Below are 20,687 nucleotides of genomic sequence, written 5' to 3' on the forward strand. Positions count from 1 at the left end.
CACATTTCACCGACCATGTTTTGGATGTCATATCTAAGATATCTTTGCCTAACTTAAGCTCACAAAATTCTCTCTCATGTTATCCTCAAGAAGTGTTATACTTATAGGTTTATATTTAGGTCTGTGATCAATTTTGAGTTAATTTTCATTTAATAAAGTAATTGCCTTTGGTTAAGGATGAGAGAGAGAAGTCTGGAGAGTAGGGAAGGGAGGAGGCAATAATACCAGAAAGCACTGGGAAATGAATCTTGGATATTTCCAAGGCTGCAGCTTGACTCAGTTTTATGGACTTTCAACGAACATAGGCATGCCATATTCTATAGATAAACTGCCTAATGCACTTGAATAGCTAACCAGAGGTCCAACATTTAATCAGAATGCACTCAGAAAACATTCTAGGAAATTAAACGCATATGTCTAATATGTCCTCCCAAATCAGCCCAGTAGTGGATTACCTGCTAAGTGGACCACCATCATTTCCTCCCACTCTGCACATGCAAATCACTCCTCCCATGAAGAGTAGAATCTGCACTACCACCACCAGCCTAAATCTGGGCCTACCTTGTGATTTATTTTAAATAATGAATTCAAGAAGAGTAATGCTGTGACAGTTCTGGGTTTATGCCTTAAACATCTTGGCAGCTTTGGCTTTTATCTACTGGGAAGCTAACTTCATGGAAAGATGTCCATTTACCCTAATGGACAGATATAGAAAATATAGACAATGGAGACTACCAAAAATTGGAGAGAGAAGCCTGGCCATCCCAGCCATTCAGTCATAGAAGATGAAGTAAGTGCCAAACATGTGAGTGGAGCCATCTTGGATCCTGCAGCCCCAAATGAACCACCATGACCAATGATACCACAGGGATCAGAAATGAGCTGTTGCCACACAGCCCTGGCCAAACTATGGAATCATGAGCAAATATATAGTTGCTTATTTGAATCACTAAATTTTGGGGTAGTTTCTTATACAACAATACATAGGTGAAATAATTTCCAAGTTTGCATGATAGAAGCTCCTCTTACAGTTCACTGACCAACCCAGATAGCTCTACTCAGCAGGAATCAATTTACCAATAGAAAGAACTTCAGATGGGAAACCCAAATCTTGAGTTAAGTTCCAGCTTAGTCATTGTTTATGTGAGTTCCCTGCAAAACAGGTCCCAAGATAATGTATAAGAAGTTCATTTTGGAGGTGAGAACAGGAAACACATTAATGGATTGGAGAAGAGAGACAGAGATGGAAGGAAAAGCAATACGGTCGCTGCTTACTGGGCAATTGCTGTGGGTCATCTTACTAGAGACTCTTCTTCCCTCTCTTACAGCCAACCACCACCCTTGTGTAACTTCTTTCTCCATTAAGGATACTCTTAAATGTGTATTTTAACTTGATTTCATCCACAAAAATATGGCAGTAAAGTGGGTAGAGTGGTCAGTTGATTCCTGCCAGACATGAACTCTTGGAGTCAGCCTTGCTTCCATAGCTGCTTCATGTAAGACAATGTTCCACACTCTAGCCCAACTCTTCTGCACAAGAGCTCAAAAGGAAGGCTCTAGGCAGAGTGGATAGCACCCACAATCCACAGGCACAATAATTAGCAAAGAAAATGAAGGCAGCCTGTGACTCGTGAAATTTAATTGTGACCATATTTTACAGAGCTAACAAAAATAAAGTTAAAAGGATAACTTTATAAATGAGGGCATTACTCTGGTCCAAGGGAAAAAGAATATTTTTCCAATTTAGTCTCCTTCTATCCTTTAATATTATGAAGGGTCAAAATATGACCCTTCCCATTGCATAGAGTTGAGAGAGAGAAGAAACAGGAAAAAGACAGGCACCTAGCTGGGTGTGGTGGCTCATGCCTCTAATCCCAGTTACTCAGGAGGCTGAGGCAGGAGGATCACAAGTTTGAGGTCAGTGTCAGCAACTTAGTGAGACTTTGCCTCAAAATAAAATAAATAAAAGGGTTGGGGACATAGCTCAGTGGTGGATGCTCCTGAGGTTTAATCCCCAGTTCTATACACACACCAAAAGGCACCTTAATCTGAGGAGGTCAATTGAAAGCAGGGGTCCTCAATAGATGCCAATTCCTGTTCCCACTATGGGGCATCTCCAAAGACCTGGAGTTTGACTGTCTTCATTCAACACAGACAGATAAAAAGAATTTGCCTTTGAAGTAAAACCAGACAGCAGAACAAAAGCAAATTTTTTGATGTGGCATATGGTCCTCCAAAGTTTGATTTGTCCTCCACAGAGGTCACCTGGGACACACTGAAAATTCCCAAAAGGAAGGGAGGTTGCAGCAAGACCTTCAGCAGGACCTCAGGCCAAAGCAGAGGCTGCATGGCACCTGAGAGCCACAAGGCATGGGAGGGAGCTGCTGAGCTAGAGAAGATTTCTCTTTTGCACCATCTTCACATTTGGGGACCAACAAATTGCTTCTCTTTCCTAGCAAAGGAGATGATTTCACTTTTTCACACTTCTGTTCAGAAGGCAAAAGCAAATCAAGAATCCACTCATCTACATGAACTCTGGAGGCTTCATCTCCATTTAAACAAAGGCAGAACAAAGATCTAGGCAAAACTATTTCAAAGGTACACCTATGTTATGAAAATCTGTATAGTAGAACACTGAATATTAAAAACAGCATTTCTCAATGTAGTGCTAAGGGAATTTTGAGGGGACCAATTATTCATTGTGCAGGCCTGCCTCACACATTTTAAAGTGTTCAGCACCCTTAGCCTGGGCTCACTAAATGCCAGAAGGGCCCCTTCCCCATCATCATGATGACCAAAATCACCACCACATATTTCCAAGTGCCCTCTGGAAGACTGCTGATGATGAAAGCTGCAGAACTTTCTTAAGCCCATTTAGGCCCTGTCCACACATACCTTTGTAAATACGTTTCAGTGTGTGTGATGCTGGGATGGACCCCTGGGCCTTATGCATGCTAGGCAAGTGCTCTACCATTGCACCACATCCCAACTCATCTTTCTTCTCTATAGTCTAGTTAAACACATACAGTTCAGTGCACACATCTTAAGTATATACAGCTCAATGTGGATTTTTTTGGTGATGCTAGAGATTGAACCCAGGGTCTTGTGCATGCTGGGTCAATGTGTATTTATATATGAAATCTCAGTACAGATCAAGATATAGAACACTTCCAGCACCAAGAAAATTCCCATGCGGCCCCTTCCGCTTGCTACACCCTCCCAAGACAACTGCTATTTTGACTTCTAACACGATGGGTTAGTTTTGCATGTTGTTCTTGAATTTCAACTCAATGGAAGCATCATGTGTACTCTTTTGTGTCTGAAGTCCTCCACTAAGCTTTACGTGTGTGAGATTCATCATTGTTGCTGAGTATGGCAACACATTCCTTTCCACCTCTTATTTCTTTAAAATCATACATATCACCAGACATGGAAGTGCACGCCTGTAATCCCAGCAACTTGGGAGGCTGAGATGAGAGGATCACTAGTTTAAGATTAGCTTCAGAAAGTTAGTGAAGCCCTAAGCAACTTAATGAGACACTGTTTCAAAATCAAAAATAATTAACTAAAAAGGGCTGGGGTTGTAGCTCAGTGGTTAAGCGCCTTGGGTTCAATTCCCAGTACTAAATAAATTAATTTAATTAAAATTAAAATCACACACATAGAAAAATGTCTAGACATTTATATCAAATGATTAATAGTCGCAACTTCAGAAAAAGGGAATGGAGTCAGGAGGAAAATGAGGGGTGAGCCTGCTTTAAACTTTTATGCCTCTGAATATTTTCACACTGAGCATGTTCTATTTTTATAATTTTTTTAAAGGCGCTGTTAAAGCACATTCATCAAAAGAGAGTTTCAGCTTGCCTGAAACAGCAAAAGGGCCATTTTATTGTGTTTTTGCAGTACTGGGGACTGAACTGAGGGTTGCTCTACCACTAAGCTCCATTGCCAAACCTTTTTATTTATTTTGAGACAAGTTCTCGCTAAATTGCCCAACTGGCCTCAAACTTGCAATCCTCCTGTCTCAATCTCCCAAGTCACTGGGATTACGGGTGTGCACTGCTGCACCCAACTCAAATGAACCATTTTAAAGATAAGCATAACTATTCAGATCACAGGGTCAAAAGAAGCAAATTATAACATAAGAGTTCTGTTTTCTTCCCCAAATGAAGTATAAAAATGGAGGTTGTCAGTTGTCTCATCTATTTCTGTTGAAAATCTAGGTCTGGGTGGTTTTCTCATCCCTCACTCCCCTCTGTGGCCCTCACCCACAACACTCAGTGATACCAAGACTTTCAAACTATGTGACAACACAGCAGTTACAAACCCTCTGAGAGGAAACAAGGAAAAGTGTTCACATGCAGGCCCAAAGTTGTGACAATGCTAGCCCTGAGAAAAATGGCAAAGGAGAAGTTCTGGAATTACAGGGAGTGAGTTGAACTCTGAGAAGCAAGAGCAGTTCCTCTGTGCTGAGAGTCACAACTTCCAATCTAAATGCTTACAGAAGCTGGGTGCAGTGGCTCAGGACTGTAATCTGAGCATCTCGGAAGGCTAAGGCAGGAGGATCTCGAGTTCAAAGCCAGCCTCAGCAACTTAGGGAGAATCTCAGCAACTAGTGAGACCCTGTCTTTAAATAAAATATAAAAATGGGCTGGGGATGTGGTTCATGGTTAAGTACCCCTGGGTTCAATCCCCAGTACCAATAAATAAATACATAGTACATACACACTTCCAGGGGCTTTCCCATGGAGAGAAGGCTTACTCCCTGTGAGCTAGGACACCAGCAAAAGCCATTCGGACTTGGCTGGCCTGGAAAGATGAGTCTGGGATTTGGATTAGGAAATTTTCAGAGGAGAGGAGAGTATTCTGAAAGGAAGAAATGTGCAGAGGAGGAGAGGGAAATACCCCAAGGTTATTCCCCAGCTTTCTTCATATTTTAATATACAGAAACACATTTTAAAGAACATATGTTTGTAACAGTCAAAAGTTGGTGGCTTTCAACTTAAGGAAACTTTCCTTAAGCAAGTATGCACATAAACTGCTTGGAGGGACAGATGTAGGACAGATGATTCCACCCAAAGATTGCCTCACTTTGAGCATGCAGTAGTGACTGCCACACTAAATAGTTTGATAAATTCAATGTCATATTCCCGAATGTCCTCTTCTGAAATTAAAAACAGTTCTCATTAAAAACAACAAACACGAAACACTAGTCTAATGAGATGCTCTGAGAAAATGATGTGGTTCTCATACTTGAGTGTACATCAGAATCAGTCAGAGAGTTGATTAAAACAGATTACTGGGTCCAATTTCCCCTATGCCCTACTTCTGATTCAGTAGCTTTACGATGAGGCTTGGAAATTTTTATATCTAATATGTTCCCAGGTGATGCTGCTACTGGTCTGGGGACCATACTTTGAGTTTCTGTGGTCCTCAGCCAGGGTCAGTGGTGCATGCCTGTAATCCCAGCAACTTGGGAGGCTGAGGCAGGAGGAACACAAATTCAAAGCCAGCCTCTGCATCTTAGCAAGATCCTGTCTCAAAATAAAAAATAAAAAGGGCTGGGAATGTGGCTCAGTGGCAAAGCACCCCTGGGTTCAATCCCTGGTACCAAAGGAAAAAAAAGGGGAGAAAGAGAAAGAGAGAGAAAAAGTTTGATCGAGTCTATGATCCTCCCTATTCCTCCCTGTCCTGTCTTGTCTCAGTTACAAGATACAGCAGCATATGAATGACTACAAGCAGTTGTACAATAAAGACACCTATAACCCAGTGTCTTTAGCCATTTTGTCTTGCTGTAGTAAGACACCTGAGCCTGGGCAATTTATAAAGGAAAGAGACTTATTTGGGCTCATGGTTCTGGAGTCCGGGAAGGTCAAGATTGGACAACCAGATCTGGTATGGGCCTCATGGTGCTATAAACTCAGAGTGAGGAGGGGAAGGACAAGTGGTGGGCATACACAGAGACAAAACAGCCTCTCTATAATAACTCGCTCCCTCCATGACTAATCAATCTTGTGAGAGCAAGAACTCACATGAGAAAGGCATCAATCCTTCCCAATAACCTAATCACCTCTTAAAGGTCTCACCTCCCAACATCACCACATTGGCAATCAAATTTCAACATGAGCTGGGTGTAGTGGCAAATGCCTGTAATCCCAGCAACTCAGGAGGCTGAGGTTGGAGGATTGCAAGTAGGAGGCCAGTCTCAGCTATTTAGTGAGACTCTCTCTCAAAATAAAGAATAAAAGAGGGGCTGGGGATATAGTTGAATGGTCTAGCATCTCTGGGTTCAATCCCCAGTACCACTTAAAAAAAGAAAAAGGAAAAGAAAAGAAGAAAGAAAGAAAGAAAGAAAGAAAGAAAGAAAGAAAGAAAGAAAGAAGAGAAAGAGAGAGAGAGAGAGAGAGAGAGAGAAAGAAAGAAAGAAAGAAAGAAAGAAAGAAAGAAAGAAAGAAAGAAAGAAAGAAAGAGAAAGAGGAAAGAAAGAAGTTCAACATGAGTTTTGGAGGAGACAAACAATATTTATAGCACCCAGCATTTCCCTTCGTCATGCATCATCTGCCCACAGGACATCTATGAACCTCCCTGGGAAGTGATGCTTCAAGGAAGTGGGTAGGAGGCCATGGAGGGCTGTGGGCCACGTATCAGAATCCTGGCAGTGGAAGCAGATCTGGTGGGACCAGAGCCTATTTCCAGAAATCCAGGCAGCATCAAGGAAATTTGTCAGCAGGCAGCAAAGGCCAGTCCATTTGCAACTTGGATTAAGACACTGGGTCTTAGCCAGTGATCGGCAAGAATAAAACAGGGACCTAGTTTCTAGAGGGTTTAAGATCTCCAGATGTTAAAAGCCTCAAACCTAGAGAATGAGACACCCAGCTACGTGCCCCACAAATTAACAGTACATTCTATAATGTTAGTTACAGCATGCTGGCCCGGACCTCCAACATGAGTCCTCAGCTGAGCTGCACAGTGGGGAAGAAGCAATTCCAAACACCTAGGCCTTCTGTTAAAAGGTCAGTTCTGATTTCATAGGTCTAAGATGGTGTTCAAAATTCTACACTTTTGTAAAGCTTTCAGGTGAGGCCAGTTCTGGAATCACACTTTCAGTAACAAGGCCTTAGGTTAGAGGTTGGCAGAATATTTCTGTAAAGAAAAGGGATTTTTTTTTAGCTTTATAGGCCATATGGTCTCTGTCACAACTACTCAATTCTATTATATCACCAAGTAGCCATAGGCAATACTCAAATGAATAAACACAGCTGTGTTCCTATGACAAGGAAATTTGAATTTTATATAATTTTCATGTGTCACAAAACATTATTCTTCCCTCGAGTTTTTCAACCACTTAATTTTTAAAAAAACATTCTTAGCTTAACTGATCATATAAAAGCAGAAGGTGGAGCTGGGTGTGGTGGCACATGCCTGTAGTCATGGAGACTAGGGAGGCAGAGGTAGGAGGATTGCATGTTTGAGGTCAGCCTCATCAACTTAGTGAGGCCATAAGCAACTTAGGGAGATCCTGTCTCAAAATTTAGAAAAAAAATAGCTGGGGATGTGGCTCAGTGGTTAAGCACCCGTGGGTTCAATCCCTGGTACTCCCTCCCCCCAAAAAAACCCCAACAGCAATAATGAAAAACAGATGGAGGAAAAATCTGGACTAATTTGCAGACCCCACACCCCCAGATTACTATTACCCCAGATTACTATTCCCTATCCCAGATCTACCAAATCAAAACCCAGAAGTGGGACCTGGGAAACCTTATTTTATTAGACTCCCCAGATGACCCTATTTTTGCCCATGGCTGGGTTAGGAACCATATACCTACCAAACTCCCAAAAGGCAAGAAGTCCCCTTTACATGTTAGCAGCTCATTTTTCCTGATTTGCCAATTTGTGGAGCTTGGGGGGCTTAATGTGAAGGGTTGGGGGTGCTCCCAACCTCCCCACAAGTTTCACTCTCACCCTTTCCCAAGGAGCCACTTCCTCCCCAACCCCATTGGCATTGAATTCTGATGTGAAGATGTGTAGTCCTTCTGTCTCTAGTGGTTGCTCAGCTCTGGCGATTCTCAGCACTAGGACAGGGTCTGGTTAGAAAGGCAGGGAAACCCTGATCACACTAGCCTAGTTTTCTTAATAGGCAGAGGTTATTAATTAGGTACATCTTAGCTGCAGGGAAAATCCATGCAAAGGCCCCTGGTACCAAGCCATCTGAAAATGTGCTTTGCTGTTACTACAGGCAGGGCTGCACTCCCAGAAGGAGGACTTAGGAGGAGATGAAGTCAAAGTCCCCTAAAGAGTTGGTTTTGTTTTTGAGTTAGGGAAGGAAGGAGAAACCTAAAGGCTGTATGTGCTTATCTCTGGAATGTGGGGGACTTAGGAAAGGAAGTCTAGCAGATTCAGTGATGAAGCCAAAGCCAACAGGAAAAGGGAGAGAAAGGGAAGTGAGACATTGTGTGGCAGTGATAAACAGGCAAGCCACCCAGTCTTGGCAGAGGGTTGAACTCCAGTCATTAGACCAGCGCTTCTCAAATTTCACTGTGTCTAAGAATCATCAGCAGGATCTTGTTAAAATGAAGATGCTGATTCAGTAGGCCTTGGGTGGGGACTGAGTTTCTGCATTTCTGACTTGGTACCAGGTGACCCAAGGGTACAGGATTCTGCTGACATGCAAGCACAGCTTTTCATTCTGTTCTCCTTTTAAATAGTCACAGGCTGGTGGAGTGTGGCTGGCAGGGTGTGGTGGTGCACGCCTGTAATCCCAGTGGCTCAGGAGGCTGAAACGGGAGGATGGTGAGTTCAAAGCCAGCCTCAGCAACTTAGCGAGGCCTTAAGCAACTCAGCAAGACCCTGTCTCTAAATAAAAACTGAAAAGGGCTGGAAATGTGGCTCAGTGGTTAACAGCCCTGGGTTCAATCCCCAGTACCAAAACAAATAAATAAATAAGTAGTCACAGGCTACAAAGAGCCTGGGGCCAAACCACTGACATTCAGGACTGCATATATGGTTGTTCAGGGAGGTCCTTACACCACAAAAGCCACTGTCACACCCACCAAAAGAGCAAGCAGGGTCCCAATTCTAATTTGCCCTCCCACTCTCCAAATCTTGAGTTCCGGACCTGCCTCTATCATTTTCTTAACTAGCCCAAAGTCTGTCTCCTGACCAAGCCTTTGTCCACTGAACTACTTGGGAACAGACATGGCATCCTTGTCTCATTCACTCAAAGGTGCACAGTAGGCTAGCAGGGGCCCTGAACCAGCAGTGAGAAGGGGCAATCACCATTGACTGACTCTTGCCAGTATTCCGCCATAGTGGGAAGAAAAGGTACCGCTTTGTTCCTCAAACCTTGAGTGGAAGCTATTAATGAGCAGGCACAAAATGATCACATTTAATAAAAGAAGACAGAAAATATAAGGGTTGGAGAGAATGTACAGAAGATAGGATCATCACACACTGCTAGGGGTAGTCTTGTACTTCCTGGAAAACAGTCTAGTAGTTTCCCAAATGTTTCAACCTAGAGCTACCATAAAACCCAGCAGTTCCATTCCTAGGTACATACCCAAGAGAAACAAAACATAAGTCCACATAAAGACCTGTTTCATTGCGGCATTATTTCTAATAGACTTAAAGTGGAAACAATCCAAACGCCCGTTAAGTGATGAATGAAAAAATCAAATGTGGTATATTCATAGAATGGAATTTTTTTCTTTTCTTTTTCTTTTTGTTTTTCATGCTGGGGATTTAACTCGGGCACTTTACCACTGAGCCACATTCCCAGCACTTTTTATTTATTTATTTTGTTTTATTTTGAGACAGGGTCTCGCTAACTTACTGAGGCTGGCCTCCAACTTGCAATCCTCCTGTCTCAGCCTCCTAAACGACTGAGATTACAGGAATGAGCCAACACACCAGGCTTAGAATAGAATACTTGGGAGGAATCAAGTATTGATACATATTACAAGTGAATAAACCTTGAAAGCATTATGCTAAGAGAGGACAAATGTTGAATCAGTCCACTTAAACATACAATGTCAAAAGCAGCAAATTTATAGAGACAGAAAATGGACTATTGGTTGTCTAAAGATAGAGGTGATGAGGGATTTGGCAGTGATGGGTAAGAGCCACAGCACTTGTTTTCAGGGTAATGAAAATGTTCTAGAATTGACTATGGTAATGGATATACAACTCAAGGAATATACTAAAACCATTGAACCATACAGTTTAAATGAGTGAATTGTGTAGTATGTGAATTATATCCCAATAAAGCTGTTAAGATGTCATCACAAATCAGGTAAGGAACTCAAAGCAAGTAGTATAAGAAACAAAGCTTTTGGGACCCTGATGTCCTCAAAAGGGAGCAAGGTCTGGTTTTGGAGCAGCAACTTCTCAGTACTGTTGAGAAACATTCAAACGACCTCAGATATAAGACCTGAAGAGTGCAGCCAAGTGTCCACATAAATAATAATGCTGGGCTGACCCCTGGACAGAGGCTCAGTTAATGCTGCAAAGTGATTTATTCTTGCCTAGCTCTGGAGCCCGGCAGGGTGCCTAGCACACAATGGTCACTCAGAAATTGAATTCAAATACAGGCCTATGGTAGTGAAGGGAATTCACTTCACCGAGTTCCAACAGCAGGTCTGCTTCTAACTCTCTGTGTGACCTCAGACATATCCCTTCAACTGACTGAGCCAAGAGGCTCTTGCTAAGACCCAGAGAGAATTACGTCTTGGGCATCCTCTTAGTCTAACATTGCATAGTTCCATGAATTAGGGAGTCCACATAGCAGAGGCTAGCAGAGCCTGGGTATGATGGGGGAAACTTGTACAGGAATCTACACAGAGACACCCACCCAGAGGCTCAGGACTCGCCAGAGGCATGATCCCCAGCAGATGTCACCCATACCCACGGAAATCCTCCCAGGAACCAGGTTCCCTGCTAGTCTGTGAGGATAAAAAAATGAACAAGACCCTACAACCTGCCCTCATGGCATCAGATCTGTGAGTGGCTGATAATGAAACACTGCAATTTTGCCCCTTGAAAAGCTGAATTAAAATCTAAATGTAAACAGAATTTCAATATCTATTAGCTATTGAAGAAATTGGAAACTGGGCCCGGTGGTGCACACCTGTAATCCTAATGACTCAAGAGACTGAAAGAGGATCACAAGTTTGAGCACAGCCTGAGCAACTTTGCGAGACCCTGTCTCGAATTACAATAAAAAGGATTGAGGGGTACAGCACACTGATAAAGCATCCTGGGTTCAATCCAAAATTAAAAAAGAAAGAAAGGAATTGGAACCTTGGCCTGACAAATGCTGAGTCATTAGCAACATGTCTGTCAGAGTTCCTATAAGGAATGGCCACTCTGGGAACAGTTTGTGAAGGTGGGGGACGTAGCCACACCACCACTTCCTCATCATTCCACAATATGCCTGTAAAGCCTTGGTTCAATTCGCATCCTGTGGCCCTAATTTAACTGGTGTTTTAGAACATTCTTGGACGCCTGAAATTGGCAGATCCATTCAGCTCAGCCACCCACACAATAAGTGGCAGGCCAGGGTCAACCATTAGAGATCTTGGGGTATAACTGGCATTGAAGACATGCTCATTAAGCATAACTTGATGGACATTGCAAATAGTCGGTGACAGCTGGGAAAACAAGTCACTGGTTCATGGAGATGATACTACAGGTCAGTATAAGAGCAAGACACAAAAAGTATTACAATGATATTTCAAGGCCAAGGCAGAAAGTCTGCCCTCAATTTCTATGTTTGGATCTGTCTATTGCTCATAAAAAAAGTTTTAAAACCGATATACGCAATTTACAACCCCAAATCTCTGGGATAATCTAAACCATTATATCCAAACCCATTTATCTTCTCCCTGGAGAACAATGCAGAAAAAGGCATCCAATATGAGCTAATGATTACGGGTGAGTGAATCATTCAGCTCAGGAATGAGTGCTCCAGAGTGCGCCATGCTACCCGTAAGATCCAGGTGCAACCAATTATCATCTGGAAACCTTGGGTGTTTAGCAGTGCTACCAATGACTTTTGTCTTGCGCAAGCTTTTCCCTTAAATTTTCGTCTGGAAAGACTGGTGTTACTAAATCTCTTAGAGTAATGTCCTGGGGTGATTTGATATCCAAGAGTCTCAGCAATTGATTATGCCCTGCCTTGTTGCCTGTCCAGTTGGATTCTTCAGTTCAGGGCACTGTTAATTTCCACTGACATTTTGCTATCTCGCATTCCTTTTCCTTTGGAAAGTATCATCTTGGAAATTCTCATTAAATTCTGCAAGAATATTTGAAATAGAATGGTTCCATTCTCTGTCACAATTACTTCAATTAATTAATCAACACACAAATATTGATTCAAGATCCTCCCCCAGCTCCCAGACATTGTGCTGAGGGGAGGTACAGTAAGTTGTCCGACCAGACCTGAAGGCAAGTAGAATCAATAATTATAGCTATCTTGTTTGGTGTTGCTATTTATTCATTTTTAACCTCCCCTCTCCTTTTTGTAGGTGCTGGTGATTGACCCCAGGGCTTCACACATGGTAAGTATGCACTGCATCATTGATCTTCACCCCAAGTTTGGTGCTGCTTTTTAAATGAGAACTGGAAACTGTACAGCTGGCTATAACTGGAAAGGCCACCTGCTCATTGGTTCAAAGTTTTCCTACTTTGTTGATTTCTGTGCCCATTAACTATTGATTTCTGGGCCCATTAAGTGCACATGTTTTTTCATAGAATTCATGAAGACGATCTAGTGACAGGTGGTTCTCAGTTGGGGTAGGTCCTTCTCCCCAGAAAAAGGATATCCACACAGATTTTTGTTTCCAATTTCAAAACATTCTTAGGGAAGCCCACAGACCTCCTGATTTAACCTCCTTGGACCTTCAGCATCGCCATCTGAGCATCAGCATCTCTTGGCATCAACCTTCAGTATCCAGTCCAGTATTTCTGTGTGTCTCCTCTTTGTCCCCCTAGTATCTAGTGACCCATTTGTATTATAACATTTGCCAGCTGAGATAACTCTGTGTCTGTTTTCCCATAAGACAGATAAATATGGAAGAGAAGGAATTATATACCTTCTTCATCCTCAAATCGCAAGCATATTAACTATTTCACCATTCATACTCACTTGAAATCTCTGGATAGAGCCCAGGTTTCATGAGAGAAGGCAGAAACTGATTCTATTTCAAAACCTAAATTACCCAGAGAAGGAGCAGGATTAAAAGATCACATTCCTCCCCTCCAAAAAATGGCCCACAGAAGTTAGCAGTCAACCAGGTGTGGTGATGCACACCTGTAATACCAGCTACTCAGGAGACTGACATAGGGAGATCAAGTTCAAGGCCAGCCTCAGCAACTTAGCAAGGCCTTTAAGCAACTTAGTGAAACCCTACCTTGAAATAAAAATAAAAAGAACTGGGAATGTAGGTCAGTGGTAAAGCACCCCTGAGTTCAATCCCTAGTACCAGGAAAAAAAAAAAGTTAGCAGTCAAGAAATCACACAGTTGAGAACTAAGGGGCTGGCTTGAGACTCTCTCTCCAAACTGGAACTTGTGATTATTCACACTGCTATTTTGGAAGTGAATCTTTAGCCTGAATATTAATCATCATTTGGCTGCTACAAATTTCATCCGATGCTATAGCCTGGCAAAAGCAAACCTTCTTCTGTTTAAACTCTCTCTTCACTTTCAATTGCCAATTTCAGTTGTGTTCGCTGAAAGGGGAATTGATGTAGCACACATATTTGCATTTACTAAGGAAACCATTCAACTACTTTGGAAAGGCCTGGAGCAAAGCATCCAACAAAAATAATAAATGCAAACTCCAGCTTGTGGCTGCTCTCAGTCTCTCAACTTACAGCCCCCAACAGAGAAAGTTATTGCTTAAACAGAGGGTGTTCATGGATTTAAAAGGAACTTCTGTAGCCAGCAAGCCATAGTGTCTATATAAATTCATGGTGGCACAAGGCCCTGTTTACCTGTGCATATTTCTTTCAGGTTCATTCCTATCTAATAGCTCAATACCAGAGTTGCAGGGTATAGTTAATTCAATGAGCACAAATATCCACTTGGCACTAGGTAGCAGTGCTAGGCATCGTGAGAAATACAAATAAGGGTAAGATATACCACAGCCCTGCTTTTAAGAGCTTAGAATTTAGGAGACGCAAGAGGAGTGCATAGATTATTATAATGCATGGCATATGTGATAAATACCACCAGAGAGCCATGAAGAGCTGTGGGTCTTTAAAGAAAAGCAGAAGGTTTCCTATTTCAGGGATCAAAGAAAGGTTTCAGGGCCTGGGATTGTAGTTCAGTGGTAAAGTGCTTGCTTAGCATATGTGAGGCACTGGGTTTAATTCTCAGCAGCACATAAAAATAAATAAATAAAATAAAGGTCTATCAACAACTAAAAAAATATTTTAGAAAAGAAAGGTTTCAGGAGACTGTAGGTGTAACTCAGTGGTCAAGCACATGCTTAGCATGTACCAAGATATTGGTGTGATACCCAGCATCACTGAAAAAGGAAAGGTTTCATCAAAGTGTGTATGTTGTGGGGTGGGGGGCTGGACAATGGGCAGAATTTGGTCAGACAAGTGGCCAGGGGCAGGCGTTCCAGGTGTAGGAAACAGAACCTGCCAAGAAGAAAGAGATGTAACCCAAATTTTGTAAGGACAGGTAGTCTATTTTAGCTGAGTTATAGAAAATCAGGGGAGAGGGGCTCAAAAATTAGGCTGGAAGCAAACTGTGTACCCCATGATAACCACAGAGAAGGAACAGGGATCTGCTGCTTGGAGTTTCTGAGCAGTGGAGTAATGTGATTAAAAAAACAGTGTAAAACTTATCAAGAATACAAATAATAATAAGTGTTGGTGAGAATGTGGAGGATGCGGTAGATTTATACATTGTCGGTAGACTGAAAATTAGTGTAACCACTCTGGAAAGCAGTATAGAGATTCCTCAAAAACTAGCAATGGAATCACCCTATGACCCAGGTATCCCGCTCCTTGGTATTTATCCAAAAGTTCCAAAATCAGCATACTATAGGCATACAGCTACATCGATGTTTATGGCAGCACAATCCACAAAAATCAAGCTTATGGGAGCAACCTAGGTGCCCTTCACCAAGATGAATGGATTCAGAGGAAAGGGAACAGGGGGAGGGAGGAGGAAAGGGGAAGGGGAAGTAGTGGGGACTGAATTAGAGCAAATTATATTCCATACTTGTATAATTATGTCAAAATGAACCTTAGTATTATATATAACTAAAAAAAGGTGTGAAGTCAATGTTCTTAAAAGACCAGTATCTAACTAAAAGAAAAATGAGTTCAAATGAGAGAGATTCAAAGGGAAAATGTTACAGCAATAACCTAAAAGAGAATGGTTGTCGTTAATTATGGTGTAAAGACTGAGGACGTGGGAAGGTTTGAAGTCGGCACTTTAATGATGGTTTCTGGAGTCTCATTCAGCTCACAAATCCGTGAAATGAGAAGTAGTAACAAAAACATACTGTACCCAAAGTGTCATCAATGAAGACAATGTCAGACATAAAATGGCCTGCTCTCCCTAGCATATCTCCTTTCTACTGCAGAGTAATTTTGTCATCTGATTACATGTTTAAACCCAAATAGAAATTTCTAGCCTGCTCCGGGTGAGATTTTAATTATATAGCTTGAGCCAGGTGCTCTGTTCCTAATACTTATCTCCAAATGTGACATTTCAGAAGACTGCCTTGACTGATATGGTTTGCTTTGATGTTTTGCAAACATGCTCAGTTTTTCTCACTGGTGAAGCTACGCTACTTTACCAGTGCTCTCCAAACCTAGGAATATTCTGAAAGCCTTTCTTAGTGGCTATAGTACTCATTCCCCATCTTCAGCTTTGTTTGCTGAAGGAGGTGGAGTGAACTTCCAAAATCTCAGATGTAAGTAAGGAATAGAATCAATCAAAATTCCCATCTCAACAGCATGCAGTGGCGCATGCCTGTAATTCCAGCCGCCTGGGAGGCTGAGGCAGGAGGATTGTGAGTTCAAAGCCAGCTTCAGCAACTTAGCCAGGCCCTGAGCAACTTAGTGAGACATGTCTTAAAATAAAATATTTAAAAAAGGGCAGGAGATGCAGCTCAGTGGTTAAGAGCCCCTGGGTTTAATCCCTGGTACCAAAAAAAAAAAAAAAAAAAAAAAAAGAATTCATACAATAATAAATGCAGGGGAAAGGAACACTTTTACACTGTTGGTCAGATTGTGAATTAATACAACCACCCCTATGGATATCAGTATGGAGGTTCCCCAAAAGACTCCAAATGGAACCATCATATGACCCAACAATACCACTCCTTGGTATTTATCTTAAAGAATAAAAAGTCAGCATAACCACATTTATAGCAGCACAATTCACAATAACCAAACTATGGAACCAGCCTAGATGTCCATGAACAGATGAGTGGATAAAGAAAATGTGGTATATATACACAATGGAGTTTTACTCAGTCATAAAGAAAAATGAAATTATGTCATTTGCAGGAAAATGGCTAGAACCAGAGACCGTTATGTTAAGGGCATAAGTCAAACTCAGAACATCAAGGATCACACGTTTTCTCTCATATGTGGGAGCTAGAGAAGAAAAAGGAAGAGAAAAGTAGCTGGGGACCGGGGGTGGGGATGCATGTCATGTGAAACTACATGGGAGACCAGTAGAGTAGAGGAAGAGGACTACGGAAGGGAGGAGGAGAGAGAAAGGGGAGGTTCAATTCCCAGTACCAAAAAATTTAAAAAATAAAACAAAAAGGTTGAGGATGTAGCTCAGTAGTAGAGCACCCCTGGGTTCAACTCCCAGTACCAAAACAAAACAAAACAAAAAAACCTCCCATCATCTCTTCTCATAAGCAGACAAACACAATCACAGACAACTTTACTAGGAATTCTCCATAGACTTCATGTTTTTTGGTAGACACTGCATCTTTGCAAGGCTGCAAAAAAATAAAAGGGCCAGAAAAGCTGCATCAAATTCAAAGATGGAAGAACTCCAGAGACCTTCCAGGGGTGGGAATGGGAATAATTTACTCTTACTCTGACAGATTTGCTATAAAAGCTCAGATGGTTACATAATTGGGGTGCCGATGAGGCCCTAGATCTCTTCCTCCCTCTTTGAGAAGCTCCAGATTCAAAACCGCTTACTTTCTCTCTTACTAGAGACATGATGTCCACTCTGAAATGATCTTTATTAAAATCGGTCGCCCACACTTAGGGTGAACTCAGTTGATGCGATCTGCCTCCAGACCCACAGGTCTAGAGAGTTCCCCTCCCCAGCCTTCCCAAACCTCTGGCTTGGACTGAAATCCTCTCCTGTGGATTCAACAGCCCCTGCAGAGCTCATTTCCCAAGATATCCCATTGAGGTGTGCCAAGAAAAGGCCCAGAGGAGTGCTTTTCAAGTTGCTCCAACTGGCTTCAGCTCATCTGTGGTCTGAGCAGAGTCAGAGGGCAGGTTAGGAATCAATGGAAGTGGTGACAAAGAGGAGCACAGTGGCTCCCAGCTGGGGGGACCTGCAGGCTGGCAGAGGGAGCCAGGAAAGCCAGGGGCAAGGCCCCAGACGCGAGGAATAGTAAGTGCCCAAACTGGCAAATATCTGATCCCTTGGGTGGCTGGGCCCTGGTAGCAAGCTGTACTATATAAGGGTAGAAGCTGAGAGAAAGGAGTGGGGAGGGCAGAGAAAGGGGGGTCAGGGTCACATGGAAAAGGAGAGGAGGCTCCTCCCCAAGAAAGGCTCAAATCAAGAAGTTGCAATTCTGAGGTGGCTCACAGGCACCTCCCAATTCAGTGTGAAAAGCTCCACTTTCTCATCTCCTTCCCCTGCTCCCCTAAAGCTGCTCCTGGTCCACGTACTGACTCCTCTGCTCACTCAAGGTTTATTTTATCTTCACTCCTGCCAAAGCAGGTGGGAGCAGGGACACCAACACACTATGGGAATGGCAATTGCCTGGCGCTGAGAATAGTCTCCTTTCTGCTTTGCCCCAGGGTCAGTTCCTACAAAAAAGCTTAAAACTTACGAGAATTAGCTCAGAGCACAAATGTTCCTGTTTATTAATCTATACATTTGTTTTACACATTCATTCATTTGCCATATTCAGAGGATTTCCAACAGCCATCCCTACATCTTCCAAACATCTACCTGAGAACCCCTACACATTTTATCACAATTTGAGAGGTTCTTTCTTAGACCCTTCTTTGTTTGTTTGTTTGTTTATATTTATTGGTGCTGGGAATTGAACCCAGAGGTGCTTTACCCCAAGAACTACATCCCCAGCTCATTTTTATTTTTTTATTTTGAGACAGTCTCCCTACGTTGCTGAGGCTGCTCCTGAACTTGTCATCTTTCTGCCTCAGCCTCCCGAGTCTCTGAGATTACAGGCCTGTGCCACTCAGACCCCAGATTTAAACCGTTCATAATGCTGATGAACACAAAGCCATATATGTACAAGTCCTACGGTTCATGTCACCCACTTTCCCATTAATAGTAAATTAAGAGCCCGCGCATGGATTTCTTTTTCATTCCAAGGCCACAGGGATGCATGGCAAGTCGCTCTGCTCCCCTGAAGCTCTCGGTTAACATCACTGTAAAGAAGTTAGCTGGAGTTTTGTAAAGGGCATTTCCAGAGAGAATTTTACGCACATCTTGAGAGCTCCCCCAAAACACTAGGGTTCCCTTAGATGCTGGAGACCACGCCCTCCATCAACAAGAAGCCGCACCCCGTGCCCAGTGGAGCTGCGCGCGTCTCCCTCTTTCCCTGGGGCTAACCAAGTGCATGCCACATGTCACCACTCTCCGTTGGCACCTTTCCCTCAGAGAAGCAGACTTTCTCGGAATCCCCAGCAGGGGGGGTTTCGGAGATGCAGAGGAGGCTCCGCCCGTGCGGTCCACAGGAATCGCTCTCCCAGCCCCTGCCTGGGACTTCCAGAGGGAGGGAGTAGGGACTTCTTCCAGGACAAGCTGCCAAGACTGGAGCCCTGGCCGTGAGCGTCCGTGTGAGAGGCAAAATGCCGGGTGATGAGAAAGCAGCAAGCCTGCAGCCAAACTTTCTCTTCGAAGCCTCCTATGCGATCAAGGGTGTGATTTGAACTTTGGAGCCCTGGACACTGAAGGAGTCGGGCTTGGGTTCCGGGCGCCGCAAGGGCACCCCGCACCTGGTGATGCAAGAGACTGCTCTGCCTTCCAGGTGCCCAGGAGCGAACCCCGCTCCACGATGCCGGGTTCCTGGGCTACGAAAGACGAGTTCAGAGCAAACAAAGGGTGCCCCCCGCACCTCCCTGGGTCGAAGCAAAGTGTTCCAGAGGCGGCTCCGGGGTCCCCGGTGTCCAGCTGCAGAGAAAACCCCACCTCTGGCTCCTACCTGGGAAGCCGCGGCTCGGCGGGACACGCAGGAGGAGCAACAGCAGCAACGCGGGCTGCAGCAGCAGCGCGGGCCGGAGTACCGGGCTCCCCATGGCCAGCTGGCGCTTCGCTGGGCTCAGCAGCGCAGCGCAGCGCGCTTCCAGGGGGCGGCAGGAGACCGAGCAGACCTGGGGGTTGCGCTGCTTGCCGGCGAAGGCCAGGCTGGAAAACTCCTCCTCTCGCCTCTTTCCCTCCCTCTCTCCCTCCCTCTCTCCCTCCCGCCTGGGGCCTGCCCTCCTTCCTCCGCCTCCCTGGAACACAGCACAGTTTGGGGCTCCGACCCACCCACCTACCCGCTCCTTTTGTGTCAGTGATTCTTCTGGAAAGGAGGCTGTCCCGTAGGGCCAGAGATCGCCAGGGAGGTGCCCCAGCAAACCAAAATATTCTAAAACTATAATTCTTTGCTCCACTTACATGCCACCCCATTACCCCCAATACACACACTGGTGGCTCCACCGCCTTGCAGCTCCTGGGACCCTAGAATGATGCCATCCGCGCAAAAATCTGCCGGAGTCGCACACAGAGAGAAGTAGCTACCTAGTGGTCCAGAGTAACCCGCTGAGGCTGGATACCACAGCCAGGATCGCTGATTTGACCCTAACGACCGCGCCCCAAGTTCGCTGTTATTGTGTTCACGGTACCAAAAAGAAAATGACGCTTAGAAACTTGCCTAGGTTCATGCTGTTATTGGCAGAGTGGGAATTAGAATTTAGGTGTGCATATATGCCGGCGCCAAAGTCCATGCTACTGGGCATTTTGATTCTCTTTTGCAAAGAAATGAATCAGAAGCCGGGCTGGGTGCGTGCCTGCCGAACTAAGGTTTAAGATGGGACTTCAGGCTCTTTGCAGGGTCAGCTGATGGGAGGGAGCACAAAGCACAGAAAGTTCCCTGTCTCATCCTCAAGGATCCAGCTGCAGCTTCCTGCAGCCATATCTCCCACATTTCCTGGGTTGTTCTCAGCCACCCCAAGGACATCAGGACCAGCCCAGAGTCTCCACCCTGTGGCCTGGCATCAGGATAGGATTTCTAGGCTGTCCCCAGGATGGATTTGGTTTCTTTGAGGCAAAGAGAAAGCTTCTCACAGTTTTGATTTTTGTTGTATTTTTGATAAACCCATAAGGTAAGTCCCTTTACTGCTCAAGAGAGATCATTTTTGTTTTGTTTTTTTGTTTTTCATATTGGGGATTGAACCCAGGGTTGCTCTACCACTGAGCTACACCCCCGGTTCCTTTTATTATTTATTTGTT

General features: G+C 43.9%; 1 protein-coding gene across 2 annotated transcripts in view; it reads right to left on the minus strand.

Moving 5' to 3' along the window:
* The window catches only part of Srpx (sushi repeat containing protein X-linked), an 87,449-nt gene extending 67,839 nt beyond the window's left edge, over positions 1-19,610 (minus strand). For both annotated transcript variants that reach the window (XM_047537182.1, XM_047537181.1), the window contains exon 1: positions 19,399-19,610. In XM_047537182.1, coding sequence (XP_047393138.1) covers positions 19,399-19,492 — 94 coding nt within the window. In that variant the 5' untranslated portion in view covers positions 19,493-19,610. The remainder of the gene's footprint in view (positions 1-19,398) is intronic.
* Positions 19,611-20,687: the final 1,077 nt, after the last annotated feature.

Source organism: Sciurus carolinensis, chromosome X (genome assembly GCF_902686445.1).
Source record: "Sciurus carolinensis chromosome X, mSciCar1.2, whole genome shotgun sequence".
In the NCBI taxonomy this organism is placed as follows: Eukaryota; Metazoa; Chordata; class Mammalia; order Rodentia; family Sciuridae; genus Sciurus; species Sciurus carolinensis.